We start from the raw sequence: 20,380 nt of genomic DNA on the forward strand, positions 1-20,380 counted from the left end.
GTTTGCAAATATTGTTTCTCCTTGGAGAAAGAAACTCATGGTATGCTGAGCACTGTATTAGGAATTCTCTAATTACTTTTCAAAATAAATAATGTTATAAATTTTTAAATGTCACCTCGATGCTTTGAGAAAAATAAAATAATTATATGTGGTAGTCTGTTATGGTACTGCATGATACCAGAAGAGTTTATTGTTACCTTGCTATATAAACAAGTCTGTTGAGTGCCAGAAGAATCAGCATTTCCCCTTAATGCCTAGGAAAAAGATTTTTTAAAAGTTGAATTTATTTCATTTTTGAATTTTATTTCTTAATGGTCTTAAAACACTGAAGTAAATTTAATCCATTAAAAATTGTCATTGCTGCTAACTGTTGTCATGTTTTATAAATTAGCGGGATCCCCCAGAAGAAGAAATACCATTTTGTACCCTAAAATCCTTTCCAGCTGCTATTGAACACACTATACAATGGGCAAGAGATAAGGTAATAAAGATACTGTATAAGAAATTTTTCTCTGAAATAGAAAAGATGGTATTTCTAACTTTTAAACAGACTCCTATTTATAATATTTTTTTCCTTTTTCTGTTATAGTTTGAAAGTTCCTTTTCCTACAAGCCTTCATTGTTTAACAAATTTTGGCAAACGTATCCATCTGCAGAAGAAGTCTTACAGGTAAAAATCAATACATTTTATTTTGAAGTATAGTTAATTTACAGTATAGTGTTAATTTCTGCAGTATAGTAAGATGCTTCAATTTTATATATATACAAATAAACACACACACATTCCTTTTCACATTCTTTTCCATTATGGTTTATCACAGGGTATTGAATGTAGTTCCCTATTTTGTACGGTAGGACCTTGTTGTTTATCCATTCTGTATATAATAGTTTGTATCTGCTAACCCCAACATTTTGTCATTGTAATCTTACTTTCTCTTTTTTTTTGTAATCTTACTTTCAAGTTGCCTATAAATAATTTATTTTACATTCTTAAACAGAGATTATGCATTATTATTTACATAGTAAGGAAGTACTTGAGGAATCCTGAAGTTAGCAGGTCACAAATAACCCTTCTTTTTTTAGTTTGGTCAAACTATATGGAATTGCCAATATTTTACCATGCTTGACTCACAGAACAGGAGTTCATATGGTTCAGCCTAACAGGGTGTGATGATAATGATGAGACAGCTACAAATAATAAAACAAGATTGTTAAGCTCTCTGGAAAAAACTGAGGTAAGTTCTAGTGAAAATTTCAGAAATAGGCTGAGGTTTCAGATTTTATTAGTCTCATGGTAAGGATAGCTTCAAAGCTGCTTTCTTACTTTCCTTCAATTCTGCACTAAAAAGACCAACTTTTTAGTGTAAAATATTATTCATAGCCCTTCTTATAATAAGTACACTTATAGTATTAACTTACAGCTAACAAGACATGAGGATGACTTGTGAGATAAGAAACAATTAGAAAGTTAAAATTTTACATGCGGTCTTTTCCCATTCCCCATCCAAAAAAGAAAAGAAAGAGGGAAAGGAGAAAGACAGAGACAGGGAGCTTGATATGAAAATAATGAATTAAGGCACATGAGCTAGCATTTCAAAAGCTGGCTAACAATTCCTGGGAAATGCATGTGTATATTTGTGTGATTAATTGGGCATGTGTTTGTTTTGTTTTTTCCTCATTCTAGAAGATACAAACTGGACACAGTTTAGAAGGCTGTTTTCAAGTGATTAAGTTACTTAGCAGAAGACCTAGAAATTGGTCCCAGTGTGTAGAATTAGCAAGATTAAAGTTTGAAAAATATTTTAACCATAAGGTATGTGTATACTGTAAAACATTTAGTAAAAGTCTAAACTTGGCTCATTTAATTGCTATGACATTCATTTAATTGACCTGAAACGTCTACTCTTTGTTTTGGGAACCTTTTCAGAAATGAATAAGGTTTTCTTTTTTCCCCAATTATTTTTATTAGTTGGAGTCTAATTCCTTTACAATATTGTAGTGGTTTTTGCCATACATTGACATGAGTCAGCCTTGGATTTACATGTGTTCCCCATCCTGAACCCCCCTCCCAACCTCCCAGAAATGAATAGGTTAACTGAGAACAAATGATGGACACACAACCGATTTCTTGCTGAATGTCACTGATTCAAGTGTGAGAGTGTTAGTCGCTAAGTTGTTCCAGCTCTTTGTAATTCCATGGACTGTAGCTACCAGATTCCTCTGTCCATGGAATTCTCCAGGCAGGAATACTGGAGTGGGTACCATTCCCTTCTCCAGGAGACCTTCCCAGCCCAAGGATCAAACCCTGGTCTCCTGCATTGCAGGCAGATTCTTTACCATCTGAGTCACTAGGTAGAATGTGTTTAAACTCTCCTTGTTGGCTTGTCAGTTGTGCATTTAAGTAATTCTTGGCTTTCTGTGTATAAAATGGGTTTTAAAATACAGATTTCCTTCTAGAGAAGGAATACATTTAATCAGTCTTAAAAGAAGTTTTTTGTTCAAATTAAAACAAGAGACTAAGAGAATAAAGATTACATCAGAAATTTTGCCTTCTCCATCTAAATCTGATAATCACATTTTATCTGTTTCCTCATTGTAAAATGGGGGTAATAAATTGGTACCTGACTCATAGTGTAGTGGTGAGGATTAAGTGAGTTAATACATGTAGAGTATTTAGCATAGAACCTGGCCCATAAATAAATGCCCATAAATATTTAGTGAAATGTTAGATGTTATTCTTTCTCAGGTTACATACAGTTCCTGAAATGTGTCCATCACTGTCTTTCATCTCTCCCTCTTTTTAGGCTCTTACCTATTGAAATGTAAAATAAGGTCATCTGTTTTAAAACTTTAAATTATACTTAACCCTGCTTTCACTTCCTTTTTTTGCTCTGCTTATTGGAAAAGTGGTCTATACTCACTTGCCATACCTCCATCCAATATGTGTCTTCTTTCCCCACATCCATTGAAATTATTCTTACCATGACTATCAGTGACCTCATGTTTCAAAATCTAAAGAACTCTTTTTTTTTTTTTTTCGTCCTTATCATCTGTGGGTTTTTAAAATTTTTTTTATTATGGAAAAATTCAGCCACAGAAATAATAGAGAAAGTAGCTTGTAATGAATCTCCCATGTACTCCTCATATATTTGTCACCCAGGTTTAACAGTTATCAACTCATAGAACCCCAGGTGGCTCAGTGGTAGAGAATCTGCCTACCAATGCAGGAGACTCAGGAGATGTGAGATCCCTGGGTTGGGAAGGTCCCCTGGAGGAAGAAATGGCAACCCACTCTAGTATTCTTGCCTGGAAAATCCCATGAACAGAGAAGCTTGGCATGCTACAGTCCATGGGGTCATAAAGAGTCAGATATGACTGGGCATGCATGCACAGAATCACAGAACTCATAGAAATCCTGTTTCATGTATATCCCACCTAGTATACCCTCCCCCTGGATGGTTTTGAAGCAAATCTCAAACATCATATCATTTCAAAATAAAAAATGCAGTGTATTTTTACTGGATTTTGTTTGTTTGTTTAAGAATTAGCTCTTCAAAAGGAGCAGTTTGCTGTTTAGTTGCTCAGTCATGTCTTAACTCCTATGGACTATAGCCCAGCAGGCTCCTCTGTCCATGGGATTCTTCAGGCAAGAATACTGGAGTGGATTCACATTTCCTTCTCCAAAAGGGACAGAATGAGATCTAAAGTATGCCGCCATCTATGTAAAAGGGATAAAATAATCTTTATTCATGTTTGCCATAGATGCAAAAAAAATATATGTAAGTGATGATAAAAAAATGGCTAGAGGTTATTCCAAGTGACGGTCGGGTCAGTGACAGGAGAATGGACAGATAATGTACAGGGTGATTGGGAGACTTTCACTGTATATCTTTTTATGTTTTTTGTTTGTTTTTTTTTACTTCAGTTAATAATGAGTAGTGATTGTATTTAATTCAGTTTTTTTCTTTAGGCTCTTCAGCTGCTTCACTGTTTCCCTCTGGACACACAATTAAAAGATGGCAGTAAGTATTGAGAAAAAAGTTTAATGCAGTTTATTATTGACTGCTGAAATTGAAAATAATGTATTCTTTTATTTTGTTAGGTTTGTTTTGGCAGTCACCAAAGAGACCCCCCTCTCCATTAAAATTTGATCTAAATGAACCTTTGTAAGTATATATATCCAGTTTTATATACACCCTTCATTGTAAACCTCTTACATTGCAGGGTAAAAACTTCAAACATTTTAGTGTTAAAATATTGCATCCATCTTAATCTAAGAATTAACATAGCATTTGACCAAGAAAGCCAGCCACAGTTCTTCTCTCCCCACATAGATGAATCTGTTTATTTACATGGTAAATAACCTCATTAGTTTTATCTGTTCTAAAGTGCAACAAAGTGTCATCTCTTTGACTTTATTCGTAAAAAATGTAAAATGAAAACAAATGTTCTCCTATTTAATGAACTCAGTGTATAAGAAACTTTGGTTATATGGGGGAGAAGGATTACTACTAAATAACTCCCTAAATATTCTCAGATTAATTTTCAAAGGAGTTGATCTTTGAGTAAATACCTGTATATCGTATCTGTATTATAAACACACACATTCACTTATGTGCACGTTTTAATCGAGCACTTAGCTTAATTAAGCACTTTCAACAAGGAACTCTGTGCTTTGTTTTTATCCTCTGGTGCTTTTTCTAGTCACCTTACCCTGACTGCTGCTTCTGTAAAACTTGCCTTTTTTGTTTTTAAACACACTCATTTGCTTAGTTTGATCTTATTATACACCTTTTAAAACCAAATCTGCAATATTTTCTTATGAATTAAAATGAATTTTCTTTCAATACTTTAATTTTCTACTTCTGGCCACTTCTCTCCCCAGAGTAGTCTTGATCACTACCTGAATAATAGTGCTTATGAAAAGAAACATCTGATGTTTTCTTTTTTATAGCTTTGGCAATGCCTTGGTCTAGACCAGAATTTCATTGCTTAATTTAAAAAAAAAAAACATAATCCTGAACATTACTTATCTTCAGCATTTTAAAGGTTATAGTTTCTGATGAATTAAACATCTTTGAAATTGTACACTCACACTTTATTTTTTTAATTTCAAAAGGCACTTCAGTTTTCTTCTAAATGCTGCAAAATTATATGCTGCAATCTATTGCATTCCATTTACAGAAGAGGTAAGATATTCTTCAAATCCTAATAAGTGATAGAAATAATTAGAATTAGAAGACCTAGCTTAATTGCATCATCAGAACGTGTTTTATAAGAATCATTCTTTAATATAAACTTTTAATTTTGTTGTAGTGTTGCCCTTTCTAATATAGCAGAAGCTAAACACCTCATTGCAGCATTACTAAGTGGAAGAAAGTTTAATTTTTCTTTTTGAATTTAAGTAGTGAAACAAATATTTGTGAAAGAATTCTTAACTATTTTTAAAATGTTCGTGACCGACAAACTTTAACTATTATAATTACTTTGAAAACCCAGAGTGACCTATATCATAACAAATTTTAAATATTCCTTAGTGGTTCTTTTTATTAACATTTGTTTGGCTTATTTTGTGAAATTAACCTATGTGCATCTCAGGAGATCTGAAAATGCTCTCCCATATCTCCCATAACATTTCTTTTTTTTTTTTTTTTTTTTTTTAGAATCCCATAACATTTCTTAACTTTTATCATTTATACATTTTTTGTTAGACATTGACTAATATATAAAGGATCTAATGCAGTTTTCTTTGAAAGGGAGGCCTGCATTAGTGAATCTTCATCCTCAAATGCGTAATAGAGCTAAATAAATTGTTATACTTTTAGGTATTAGGCTGAATGGGAAAACATCAGCCAGTTTCATAACTAGCACTGGCTCTTTTGAATCTACATAAAAATGTAGATTAATCCCTTTTGGGGTTAAAACACAGTAAAATATACCATAAATGTCTGGTAAAGATAATGGTATCCAGTTAGTTATTCTTCTTGTGAAAAAAAGTGAATTTGTGATAAGAGTTGTAGGTGACCTCAAAAGCACTATGTCTCAGTTTTTCCTAAGCAGATTCTTAATAATGAAAACATATATAGCTTTAAATTCATCTAAGTTTATCTTGAACCATGTAAATATTTTCCAGCTTCTGAAGATATGAATTCCATTTATTTATTTATTCATTTATTATTGAGTCAGTGTATATGGAGTAAAACTTTCTGCAGGGAACTTTTTAAAACATTGAAGAGATAGTTCCTGATCTCAGGGCACTCTGTGTGATACTCAAAAGCAGTCCTAAAACTAACTTTTTAAGAATTTGTGGAAAGACTAAGATTTTGGTCAACTAATATGTTGACTATTAAGTACTTTTTTACATGCACCACCCCACCTCCCAGCCTTTATGGATGATATTTCTATAGAAATAAAAGTAAATGTCACAAACAAACAGATGTGGTCTAAACAGTTATAAATTACTCAAATATTTTAGCATGTTAAAGTACCATTTTTGGTTGTTTTTAGCTTTAGAATTCAGAATCTTAAGAATATGCTGATAAAAATTACTGTTTTAAAATCAGGACTTATCAGCAGATACCCTGTTGAATATTCTTTCTGAAGTAAAGATTCAGGAATTCAAACCATCTGACAAGGTACGTGTACAAGTTCATTCATTCAGCAAATAATCATTGAACTACTTCTTGTGTCAAGTTTCATTCTAAACCTGGAAAAGCCCATAATGAACAAAATTCTTGTTCTTGTAGGAGTTATATTCTATGGGACCAAAGACAGACTATTTTTTTTTCAAAGTGCCAATAATTATGTAATATTGCATTATGGGCAGAAGAGCTAGTAAGAAAAGGCAAAGCAGGGAAACAAAGGTGATGGAACTGGTTTCATTTTATGTGAGCTAAAAGAAGACAGCTTCTGTGATATGGTTATGTCTGAACAGAACCCTGAAGGAAATGAGGAGTGAGCCATGCTATTATCTGGTGGAAAAGCAGTGCAAACAGCAGAGCAAGAAAATGAGAGAAAGGCCTTGAAAGACTTTGAAGGCTGGAATTTTTCTCGAGGAGACTATGCAAGAGAAGAATGGTAGACAGTGAGATTGGAGAGATAGTGAGGGTTATGATAAGTACTTTATGTTTTATTATGCAATAAGCCAATTGAACATTTAAAACACAGAGTACAATCTGACATATTTAAAAGGAGGACCTTGGCAGTTGTGTTAAGAAGGATTATATGGGACATGAGAGAGGAAGCAAAATAAGCTATTAGGATATTATAGGCAAGAGATGACAGTGATTTGAATGAAGTAAGGGAAGTTTTAAGAGGTTGAATTCTGTGTATATTTTGCTGTAGCCCTGACAGGATTTATAAGGAATTGCTTTGAGTATGAGAGGGGGAAAAAAAGATTGTTGTTTTCTTAGCTGAAGAAAAGAAACAAGATTAATAGCTCTGAGTGATAGGGAAAAGATAGAGGTTGTTTGAGCAGAGCAAAAAAAGAAAGATATGAATAATTGCCATGGGCTAAGTGAGAAATTAGAAAATGTATAATTTTGAGACAATGCTTAGGATCCACTTAATGTTAATTCCATTAATGTATTCCACCAAATGAGTCTGGAGAAAAGGCAGTTTAGCTGCTTGGATGCTCTTGTAGAATAGTTGGGAATAGGATTTTAACAAGGGTTGGAATTTTGCCAGGCAAATATGTTGGAAGGAGAGAGAGATAGGGAGTATTAATAAAGGTGGAACATGAAATTTACGCAGGGTAAATTGGAAAGTTTCAAATGCTAAATATTTTTTTCAGTTCATCATATCCCTTTTTGTATGCACTCTAAAAATAAATAAATAAACCACAAAACCCTTAACAGTAACAATAAACAGTAAACCCTTAACAATAAACAGAACCCTTCTGTTCCCCTTATCCTTTAACTATACTGGAAAGTGTGGAGTAATGACTGCCTCCATGCAAAATTCAAGTAGGAAATGGTTTTGCAGTCTTCCACTCTGCATTTTTATTTTAGAGAAAAGGAAACTTGTAGGTAGTTCATTTTGTACAAGTAAATGGACTTTCTGAATGAAATATTTGTGACTTGTTGTCACAAAAGTACAGAAAGAATAAACAAAATTCCTTTATAAAAATTCCTAGCCCATGTTTCTAATGGACAAAACTGCTAGACAGCTGCCAAGGAAATATGCATCAATAACTTTGCAGGTCTTTACTGCTCTTCAGTGTTTTCTAGCTTGAATTGCTTCTTTCTGTATTGAAGTTTAGGGGTAATATATCATCCTTAGCAATTAAGTCACAATTTTAACAGGACTTATTAGCTTAAAACTCCTTGACACAGCTTCCCCAAAGCTTCAGGGTCTGACACTCCTAGTTAACAGAAGCCACAGCCAAAATATCAACTGCACATTCTAGCAAATAAAAATTACTGCTTCCTTGACTCCTTAATATTTCTCAAATACTTATAATATTTAATATGGAAAATGTGGGTTGGATGTGTCTTTTTAAAAAAGAGTAGTATTTTAGTAATGATGTAGCTAGTTTCTTGATTTGAGAATATCAAATTACCAATATCTGCTGGATCATCGAAAAAGCAAGAGAGTTCCAAAAAAACATCTACTTTTGTTTTATTGACTACACCAAAGCCTTTGACTGTGTGGATCACAACAAACTCTGGAAAAATCTTAGAGAGATGGGAATATCAGACCACCTGACCTGCCTCCTGAGAAATCTGTATGCAGGTCAAGAAGCAACAGTTAGAACTAGACATGGAACAACAGACTGGTTCCAAATCAGGAAAGGAGTACATCAAGGCTGTATATTGTCACCCTGCTTATTTAACTTATATGCAGAGTACATCATAGGAAATACTGGGCTGGAAAAGCACAAGCTGGAATCAAGATTGCTGGGAGAAATATCATAACCTCAGACATGCAGATGACACCACCCTTATGGCAGAAAGTGAAGAACTAAAGAGCCACTTGATGAAAGAGAAGAGTGAAAAAAGTTGGCTTAAAGCTCAATATTCAGAAATCTGAGATCATGGCACCTGGTCCCATCACTTCATGGCAAGTAGATGGGGAAACAGTGGAAACAGTGACAGACTTTATTTTGGGGGGCTCCAAAATCACTGCAGATGGTGACTACAGCCATGAAATTAAAAGACACTTGCTTCTTGGAAGAAAAGTTATGGCCAACCTAGACAGCATATTAAAAAGCAGAGACATTACTTTGCCAACAGAGGTCTGTCTAATCAAGCTATGGTTTTTCCAGTACTCATGTATGAATGTGAGAGTTGGACTGTAAAGAAAGCTGAGTGCCGAAGACTTGAAGCTTTTGAACTTTGGTGTTGGAGAAGACTATTGAGAGCCCTTTGGACTGCAGGGAGATCCAACCAATCAATCCTAAAGGAAATCAGTCCCAAATATTCATTGGAAGGACTGATGCTGAGGCTGAAACTCCAATACTTTGGCCACCTGATGTGGAGAATCGACTCATTCGAAAAGACCCTAATTCTGGGAAAGATTGAAGGCAGGAGGAGAAGGGGACGACAGAGGATGAGATGGTTGGGTGGCATCATGAACTTGATGGACATGGGTTTAAGTAGGCTCTGGGAGCTGGTGATGGACAGGGAGGCCTGGTGTGCTGCAATCTATAGGATCATAAAGAGTCGGACATGACTGAGTGACTGAACTGAACTGATCTAAACTTCTCTGACCGTGTTTTTAATAAGTAATTTCTTAAAGATAGATTAATTTTATGTGCTGTCCTAAGCATGCAGCTAGAAGGAACACATATTCTTTGGGATGGAACTTCTTGTCAGCATTCAATAAACATTTTTTGTGCCCATATTATATGGTTTGTGGATTTCTTCAATTTCTTTGAGACACAAAAGAACTTTGCATTCGTTAGAGATACATAATTTGGTTTGAAGTTGATTTTCAGAATTGCAAGCTATTGATTAATATTAACTTTATTTTAGTGTGGAATTTTAAAAGAAATTTTTATGAACTCAGATCTTATAAAGTATTCAGTAAGTATCTTTAACTTAGGCAGGTTTATTTTAGATATATTGAGATTCTCTCAGATAAAAACTCCTGTTCTCATAGAGTTTATGTGTCAGTGTGAGGCAGTAGATAATAAATATGTAAATAATATAATATTATTTACCAATATAAGGTATAAAATACTTTGGACCATAGTGGTTAATAATCTAATTAAACTAGATAGAATGTTTCCTCGTTATGACTTCTTTGATAAAAGCAGATATGTTAATTAAGCTTCTGTGTAAGAGGTGATATCATTAATGAATACATATACATATATTCAAAGGTTGTTCAAACAGATGAAACTGCGAGGAAACCAGACCATGTTCCTGTGAGCAGTGAAGATGAGAGGAATGCTGTTTTCCAACTAGAAAAGGCTATTTCATCTAATGAAGCTACCACAAGTAAGGGGAGGTCCTTATAAAAATATTTTGAGCTAAAAATATTTTATTTTCAGTAAACTCTACACTCAGAAGGTTGTGAAATTACATAATAACAGTAATAATAATGATATTACTTGATTTCATGATCATATGAAAGTCACTATTCATCTTGAACTAGAACTGAATTCGCCAGTTTTCTCCACCATTTCCTTACCCTTCAAGACTGATATGTAAGTCTGCTTTGTTTTTGTTGTTCTGATTCTTTTAATCCTTGAGATTCTGTTATGTCCTTCCTTTATAACAGCGCTAGCAGAATGAATGAAAAATGGAGTCCTTGTGGAGACTAACCCTGCATGTGTGCATGCATGCCTAGTTGCTCAGTCGTGTCCAACTCTTTGCATCTCCATGGACTGCAGCCCGCCATGCTCCTCTGTCCAGGGGGATTCTCCAGGCAAGAATACTGGAGTGGGTTGCCATGCCCTCCTTGCAGGGGACGTCCTAACCCAGGTATCGGACCCAGCTCTCCTGCATTGCAGGCAGATGCTTTACCAGCTGAGATACCAGAGAAGCCGGACTAAACCTGAGACCCAGTTAAATCACATTAGGATAAAAAAATTATAGACAGATTTCTTCTTGGCCTCATAATTATACACAGGTAGTATAAATCTGACCTTTGTACACCCTTGCTAAATGATCTTAAATATAGGAAACTAAACTTTTAATTACTGAAAAACAGATCTGTACTAGCTTATGTTTTGAGACTTCCTCAGCATCCTTTAACTACATAAATCAGCAGTTTTCAAACTTTGGGGATTTTACATAAAGACCAGTAAAATTCAAGAAAAAAGCCTAGATTAGCCAACTATTTAGGGCATCCCTGGTGGGCTCAGACAGTAAAAGAATCTCCCTGCAATGCGGGAGACCCAGGTTCATTCCTTGTGTTGGGAAGTTACCCTGGAGAAGAGAATGGCAACCCACTCCAGTGTTCTTGCCTAAAGAATCCCATGGACAGAGTCTGTGAGCTACAGTTCATGGGGTCGCAAAGAGTCGGACACAACTGTGTGATTTATAGCCAACTATTTATTTTGCAAGTAAACAGTTGATATCCTAAGTTAATAGAATTTTAGAAAAAACTTATTACCATTTCTTACTTTTTCATTTCATCACAGATCAAGCTACACCTGTCTGCAGAATGATTTGGGGGACCACAAATTAATCTAAAAAACTTCCTCCAAAATACTCATTTTTGTTTGACCGGTTGCCTCTATTCTTAGTTATCAGAGGTAAAATATTTCAGAGTAGTACCTAGGGAATTAATTTTTGAACAGTAACCAGTGTTGACTTTTTTATTGTAAACTGTTTAATTTGTACATGACTTTGTTTTTATATTTTTTAGAAAAGTTTTTTAATATCAAGATTTCTCTAATTTAGTGGTATTAAAGCCATCATTTGCATGTCCTTCAATAACTTCAGTTCTCTGACTTTTCTTTTTTTTGGTTTTTTTTTTTCAGTTACTTACAAAGCTAACCAAAACACAGAAAGGATTCTTCAACAGTAGTGAGCCCATATGGCTTTTTACTTAGTAAAGCCTTTATTACTTACTAGCAAACCTTGTTTTTTTGGTTGTTATCATCAGGTGACCTTCAGATGGCAGTGCTTTCATTTGAAAAAGATGATGATCATAATGGACACGTAGATTTCATCACAGCTGCATCAAATCTTCGTGCCAAAATGTATAGTATTGAACCCGCTGACCGTTTGAAAACAAAGCGCATAGCAGGTAGAATTATACCTGCCATAGCAACATCCACTGCTGCAGTTTCTGGCTTGGTGAGAGGATTCTTCTGTGAAAATGTTGCTATGTCATTGTTTCCTTCCCATCTTCCCTATTACACCACCCCTAAACCATTTGCTCCGAGATCTTGGAGAAGGAAGGATACTTATTGACCTTATAATTTAAAATTGTAAGGTATTTCTGAAAATGCAGTAATCTTGTATCTTGAACTTTTACAGATAATGCAAACATTTTTAAATAAGCTCCATTGAGTTAGAGTATAATTTTTCTTACAAGCAATAATCCTCTTAATCACGTTTATATCCGCCATACAATCCATGTGCTTTATTTTTCTTGAATAAAATGAACTAGCCTAGACTTTGCACTTTGATAATATTAGATTTTAGTTCTTTGCCTTAAAAAAGTGCTATTCTTGATAGTGATTTGGATTTCTTTCGATTCAGTCTTTCCTTAACAACTCCTTAACAGTTTAGAATCTTTAGGGCCACGCTAATTGTTATACTGTACTGTACTGGTACTCGTAGAAACTATGTGGTTACTGTTCCTTTTATTAACTGATTTCAGACAGCTGTATTTCTTGAGTGTTGGTGTCTTCTTTCAAAGTAGGAAGATTACATGGTCAGATTAATTAGACTTATAGAAATCTTTATTACTCTAGTCTAATAACTACTTTTATTCTCTACACAGAAATGCTTGAGAAAAATCCAGGAAAATTATATAAGTGCAATTAAAGTCATAGTTAGTTTTAGGCTATTTATGTAATCAGATCACCTTCTTTTACCTAGGTTGCATTGGAGATGATCAAAGTAGCTGGCGACTATCCATTTGAAGCTTACAAAAATTGTTTTCTTAACTTAGCCATTCCAATCATAGTGTTTACAGAGACATCTGAAGTAAGAAAAACTGAGATCAGGTATGCATGAAGGTCTGCTTCTCTTGTATAATGAGAATGAAATAGTTTTTTTTGCTTTTTAAAAGGGAAAAGCAATAGCTTTATCTCTCCTTTTCCTCTCTACACATACATATCTTTTCTATCACTTCAAGACAAGGTCATAACCCCATCTTCATGTAACATTTTTTTCCTTTTTCTTTTTAATTATATAATTGACATGCAACATTAATTTAGTTTCAGGTGTACAACATAATGATTTGACACCTGTATATGTTGTGAAATGATTACCACAATAAGTTCAGTCACCATCCATTATCAAACATAGTTACAGAATTTTTTTTCTGATGAGAACATTCAGGGTTTACTCACTCAGCAGTTTTCAGATATGCAGTGCAGTATTATTTACTAACTGTCGTCACTATGCTGCACATTTTATAATATCACGACCAGAAGTTTGTACCTCTTGATTCCCTTTAACCATTTCGTTCACCCTCACCGCCTGCTTCTGTTTCTGTCAGCTTGTGGGTTTTTTGAGTTTTGTCTAGTTAGTTGATTGAGTTTTCTGGGGAAGAGAGATGGTTTGTTTGCTTTAAATTCCACATATACATAAGGTGATAAGGGTATCCATCTTTCTCTGTCAGACTTATTTAGTTTAAAGTCTTCAAGGTCCATCTCTGTTGTTGCAAATGGCAGGATTTCATTCTTTTTACGGCTGAATAATACTTCATTGTATATGACACCACACTTTTTTTATCCATTCCTCCAAAATGGACACTTAGATTGATTCCATGTCTTGCCTATTATATAAACAATGCTTCGGTGAACATGGGAGTACAGATACCTTTTCAAGTTAGTGTTGGCATCTTCTTTGGATAAATACCCAGCAGTGGATTTGCTAGATCACATGGTATTTCTGTTTTTATTTTATTTGAAGAACCTAAATCTGCATTCCATAGTGGCTGTATCATTTTACATTCCCACTAGAAATGTACAAGAGGTTGAATTGCTTCACATCCTTGCCAGCATTTGTTACCTTTTGTTTTTTTGATGATAACCATCCTAACAGGTGTCTGATGATGCCTCAGTATGGCTTTGATTTGTATTTCTCTGATAGTAATAATGAGCATCCTTTTATCTACCTATTGGTCATCTGTATGTTTGCTCTGGGAAATTGTTCAGGTCATTTGCCCATTTTGTTATTGGATTGTATGCATTTTTTTGCTGTTGAGTTGTCTGAGTTTGTTATATATTTTGTGTATTAAATCCTTATCAGATGTATGATTTGCAAATATCTTCTCCCATTTAGTAGGTTGCCTTTTCATTTTGTTGATTTTTTTTTTCCCTATGCGGATTTTGAGTTTGACACAGTCCCACTTGTTTATTTTTTATTTTGTTGCCTTTACTTTTGCTGTCAAATCTAAAAAATCATCACCAAAACCTAGTGTCAAGAAGCTTATCACCTAAGGTTTCTTCTAGGAATTTTATGGTTTAGGTCTTAATTCAGGTGTTCAATTCATTCTGATAATCGAGATAATTTTTGTGTTTGGTGAAGATAGGAGTCCAGTTTCATTCTTATGCATCTGGCGTGAAGCACTGCTGACTAAACTAGCCATAGTATAGTCAGCACACTATTAACCTGCCACACTATTCAGCATTGTACTTTCTTATGGTTTCATCTATGTCTGCCTAACTCAGATGAGTTAGAAGCCACCCCTAGTGTCTGACTAATGAATAATAAGAATAAGCATGTAGTTCCAAAAGCTGTATGACAAAGCAGAACAATTCTCTGGGACTTTCATTTTTTATAGTTTAAACTGGTAACAGCAAAAAATTTGAAAATTGCCATCTTGGCAAGAGTGTGAGAAAGCTTTACTCTCGTACATTATTGGTGAGAATATAAAATAATATAACCCATATTAAAACATACACAGCACTATGGTTCAAACTTGCATAAACGGTTTCAGTCATCTCAAATGATACATGTATAGGATGTTCATTCTGGCATTGTTTATCGTAGCCAAAGATTAGAACAGCCCAAGTGTCCGATGAGAAGAGACTGAAACATCCACATAGTGAAATGAAACTCATGCAGCTATTGAGAAACCAAACTCTCTTGCTAAGATATACTGGTTTATAATGAGACATTGGAAAGATAACAAGGTTCTGATAAAAATGGTTATGTGTGTAGTGTACTGGGGAAGTAAAATTTTGGAATATTTTAAGTTATATTTTCTTTTTTTATACTCTCACATTAATATCTAGTTAAATTACAAATAGTGGATTTCTGGGGGTTTTTTTATTATTACTCAAGGGAAGAAAATGTAAATGTTTTTGTTCTAAATATTTTTCTACAACAGAAATGGAATATCATTTACAATTTGGGACAGATGGACTATACATGGAAAAGAAGATTTCACCCTCTTGGATTTCATAAATGCAGTTAAAGTGAGACAATTATTCATTAGTTGCTTTGAGTCTGTTAGTTTTATACATGATCTCATTAGTGTTCAGTCATGTCTCCCTAGAGGTTTTTATAAATATTATTTATCAGAAATTTGCTCTCTTTTTATTTATTTATTTATTTTTTTAATTTGCTCTCTTATTACTGGTTGTAAAACATTGTCACATATCATTTCTATTTCGATGGAGCTTTGATTGTACTCTTTTTCGGTATTCATTTTTAGGAGAAGTATGGAATTGAGCCAACAATGGTGGTACAAGGAGTCAAAATGCTCTATGTTCCTATAATGCCTGGTCATGCAAAAAGGTTGAAGTTAACGTAAGTATAAAACATTGTATGCAAGAGAGTCTCAGAAATTGAAATGTAAGTTGGATGTACACTAGAAAATTAAGTATAGAGATTATTGAAGTTCAGATTAAAATATGTGATTTATTCTTATCTAATGACAGAAATAAAGACAGTGAATGTACCAAGTTCCATAGGCTACCTCCCAAGTGAGATTTATAGGATTACAATATTCTTGTGAGTTTATTGTAGTTCTGAGTCAGCTTTGAAACTAATGAGCTTAGAAACCTGATTTGATCAATATACTAAGTAAAAGCAGATCCACCTCTTATGTGTAAGCACTGAGGATTAGGCTGGTGAGACTGAAGTTTTAAAAAAATGCCAATTGTTATTGTCATTCGTTTATTCAACACATTTTTTTGAAGAGTACCTGCTATATCCCAGGTACTTTTGTGAGCATTAGGGATACAGCGAGTGAAGCAAAGTCCCTACCCTTCTTGAGGAGTTTGCATAACTATTAGACATGAATATCAGATGGTGGTAAGTGCTATGGAAAAATAAAGCAGAATAAAGGTGTGTTAAATTGATACAGTATATTGGTATGTTGGATAATCTTGGTAATCTCTCTGCCTGTCATATTTTGATTAGATAAGCTGACATTTGAGCAGAGATAAAAAGGAAGAGAGGGAGCAAAATCAGCCAGTCTTTTCAGTGGTCTGCACGGCCCTGAAGTATCTGGTTCCCACTTACTCCTCTGAGTTCCTTTCATACTTCTCTGTCCTTGCTCACAGTATTCCAGTTACAGTTAACTTCTTACTTTTCCTTGAACATTCCATTCTCCAGCATGGGACCTTTGCTCTGGTATTTCCCTTTGCTTACAACTCTTTCTGAGATGGCCATTTGACTAACTCTCACCTCTGGTCTTTGCACTTCCTAAAGAGGCCCCTCTGAACCCCATCTAATACTATATCCTGTCCACTCTCCCAGCCTAGCACTCCTAATCCCCTTTATTCTGCTCGACTTGTTCCCTTTCTCATAACATTTGTCACTAATAGTCACTATATTATCATCTCCCCCCACTAATAATATAAGTTTCATTCACAAGAACAGGAATCTGTACTTCCCATCTATATATTCATTTTTTTAAAAGCATTGCTTACATTGTGGATTTTTTTGGTATGAGGTTTTTTGAGGGGAGTGTTTTTTAATAAATGGTCTGTATTCTTTATCATTACCAACAGAGGTAAAAATTGTTAGGTAAATCATTCATTTCCTTAATTATACGAAAGGAGATGAATTACTACATTTAAAAGTAAATTTAAACAAGATCAGATTCTTTGGACAACATAATCTTTGAATCGCTCTTTCATTTTACAGACTTTACCAAATTATTTCTTCTTGCTTATTTTCCTTAGAATGCATAAACTTGTGAAACCTTCTGCTGAAAAGAAATATGTGGATCTTACTGTGTCATTTGCTCCAGATACTGATGGAGATGAAGATTTACCTGGACCTCCAGTAAGATACTACTTTAGCCATGACACTGATGAGCAGAAGTTGTCTTAAATTTAAGACTACTTGATTTTGGAAAGAATGCACTCAATTCAGGAACTAAAAAAGTCAACTCAAAGTGCTATGGATTTCTCTTTGATAAAGCCTTAATTTAAGGGAACCATCAGTAAAAAAAGAAAGTACAGTAAAGCATTGTAAAGCATTTTGAAACACAGTATATACACTTGTGTAGTGCTTCATATGTGGATGTGATCACAAGCAACTTTGAACTGGAATGCTATTTTATAATGCTTACCAAAAAACTGTGTATTAACTTCTTTGGATGAAACGAAGGAAAAATTACATATCCAAGACTAGAAGAGATAAAACATCAAGAAATTGAAAGTTACAAATGTAATTATCCAAAACGTTTAATCTCATTTTATAAATTGTTGTGGTTGTTTAGTATTTGAGGCCCATTTTTCTTTCAAATAGTATTTGGCTCCCTGCACCTCTCAAGATGAGGCTTTGAATTTAACATCAGTGGAGCAGGGGATAGTAGCAGTGGATAAAGAGTAGACATTTAAAACTGTACAAATGTTACCTCGCTCATTTTACCAGAGTTTGCTGTATCACTGTCTCTCCAAAATCAGGATCTTTGTTGATGGCATCAGTGTCGCAAGTCATGATGACAGGTTTTAACCAGAACTAACTGTTAACAATACTGTGTGAACTCTTGACAGCCCTCTTAGAGAATCCACGAATGTGAGCAGATAAATACGGTTGGTCATTTGATTCATCAATAGGCCTTCTAATGTGGCTATTTTATTTATTTGGAACTCTAAACCTAACTATTATAGTATATAAGACTAAAAGGTTTTGTAAATGGAGTGTCCTTAGAAGTAGGTGAAGAGTAGAAATTAAAAAATTATCACTAGTTGAGTCTTGATTTTTTTTTTCTTCCAGTGAACAAATGGACAGAAAAAAACTTTTTTATTTTAAAGGGAAATATATTATTTAATTACACACTCCCAGAAAGGGAGTTGACAAAGATAAAAATTTATTTTTTTAGATCTTTATTGATAGAAACTTTCTGTTTTCTGCTAGGAGCTATTGTAGGTATTCATAGAAATGCTTTCATTAAAATAACAAAATATACTCAACACTGTAAACTCAGTGAAAACAGCAAGTGTTTCTTTTACTTCCAATGCTATCATGCGTCCTAAAGCAATTGGCATTTCATAACCACAGAATGTCATTTCTTTCTAGCTGCTTTTCCTCTGTTTTTCTGTTCAGACCATTAATAAGTACTTTGATAAATTAAAAACTAGATTCACATCAGTATTAATCCAATTTGATATCTTTTTCTATTCCCTCCTTAACTTTCCTTTTATTCCACCTGTATATAGTTTAGTCAACCAGGTATATTGTTTCATTCTTTTGTAAAAGCATCATCCAATAGGGAAAATATATTTGGGAATGGAGGTTGAGTTTGTATGATTAAAGGGTAATCTGCATTGGAGGCAAAGATAAGTGGACAGGATGAGTCTAAATGAACTGACTACCTTTGAAATAAGCAATTAATTTTGGTTCATCATATCCTTCCCTCTCACTTCATGTATATTGCAAACACAGTGCTTAAAATTAATATTATTTAAAATTGAATTCAGGAATATCAAAGCTCTGTGGCTTGGAACATTAGAGGCTAGCAGTAATAAAAAAACTTTCCTATAAGAAGTCTGTTCCACTTTTTTGTTTTGTACTCTACGACAGCAACTGATACTTTCTCGGTAGCCATTCAGTAATTCTCAACTATGATCTTGTATCTTACTTATATTCTATATAAATCTCTACATCTCTTCAGAAGTAAATTTAGAACAGAACCAGGCTATCAATTCTTACTTCTGGAGATCAGTGCTTTAGCAGATAGAAACAGAATCAACAAAGATTAAATTCATTTTATGATTAAATGTGAAACCATGTTGTCATTGCTTTTTTTTCCCCCTATGGGTAAAAGTATTGCCATTTATTTCTTCTATTTAGTTCTGCTAAACTGGAAAGCCAGCATGAATTTAATGAAAAAAATTTTTTTTTTCATTGTTTTATTTCTGTACCATGAGATCACTGCTGGTTATTGAAATACCAGGTGCAAAAATTAATGATTTGATTTTGTACAGTACCACTGAGTGATTTTTTACTTATTAAAAATAAATCAAGAAATTTGACGTTATCTTTGTAAACCTGTTCTGAAGTTGACTCTGGAGATTCCAGTTCTACTATTCATTTTGTGAGTAGTATTGCTTTGGTGTTTCCTAGTTTTCAAGGTGTGCAGTCATGGAGATTTAGCACTCACTGGATGTGGAGGGACATTACTTCCAAGTGCTTTTGGCTCCTGGAAATTCTGTTAAAACAATTGAGGGGGAAGATCTGGTAAATCCCAGACTGTTGGTTGGGGATTTCTAAAGCCCATTCGTTACTTTTTAGAGTTCAGAGCAGTAGGTTACTAATCTATAGTGAAAGTGAAGCAGCTCAGTCATGTCCAACTCTTTGCGACCCCGTGAACTGTAGCCTACCATAGCTTGATTAGACGGACCTTTGTTGGCAAAGTAATGTCTCTGCTTTTTAATATGCTGTCTAGGTTGGTCATAACTTGCCTCCCAAGGAGTAAGCGTCTTTTAATTTCAAGGATGCAGTCACCATCTGCAGTGATTTTGGAAGCCCAGAAAAATAAAGTCAGCCACTGTTTCCACTGTTTCCCATCTATTTGCCATGAAGTGATGGCAGATAGATACAGTCATTAGGTATTGCTTTAACTATTTTACTTCTAACAAATTCAAAACATAAATCAGGAAGTTGGAGTCTTGGGTGTCCCAGTAAGAAACCAGTCGATAATTTGTTTCTCTTGCCATGTCTTAGCTTTCTTTATTTAAGAAATACATATGTATTCGTGTATATACACATTATGTGTATATACATATTCAAAAGAGTACATAAAATACAAGTACACAATTTTGGGAATAATTTTAAAGTAACTA

General features: G+C 34.2%; 1 protein-coding gene across 1 annotated transcript in view; it reads left to right on the forward strand.

The window, feature by feature from the left end:
- The window catches only part of UBA6 (ubiquitin like modifier activating enzyme 6), an 81,966-nt gene extending 62,391 nt beyond the window's left edge, over positions 1–19,575 (forward strand). Inside the window, exons 21-33 of the mRNA XM_065914662.1 lie at positions 392–481; positions 590–670; positions 1,685–1,813; positions 3,971–4,022; positions 4,103–4,166; positions 5,120–5,189; positions 6,564–6,635; positions 10,325–10,442; positions 12,058–12,251; positions 13,002–13,129; positions 15,466–15,553; positions 15,793–15,887; positions 17,270–19,575. Of these exons, the coding sequence (XP_065770734.1) occupies positions 392–481; positions 590–670; positions 1,685–1,813; positions 3,971–4,022; positions 4,103–4,166; positions 5,120–5,189; positions 6,564–6,635; positions 10,325–10,442; positions 12,058–12,251; positions 13,002–13,129; positions 15,466–15,553; positions 15,793–15,887; positions 17,270–17,420 (1,332 nt within the window). The 3' untranslated portion in view covers positions 17,421–19,575. The remainder of the gene's footprint in view (positions 1–391; positions 482–589; positions 671–1,684; positions 1,814–3,970; positions 4,023–4,102; positions 4,167–5,119; positions 5,190–6,563; positions 6,636–10,324; positions 10,443–12,057; positions 12,252–13,001; positions 13,130–15,465; positions 15,554–15,792; positions 15,888–17,269) is intronic.
- The last annotated feature ends 805 nt before the right edge of the window (positions 19,576–20,380 follow it).

This window comes from Muntiacus reevesi, chromosome 22 (assembly GCF_963930625.1).
Source record: "Muntiacus reevesi chromosome 22, mMunRee1.1, whole genome shotgun sequence".
NCBI lineage: Eukaryota > Metazoa > Chordata > Mammalia > Artiodactyla > Cervidae > Muntiacus > Muntiacus reevesi.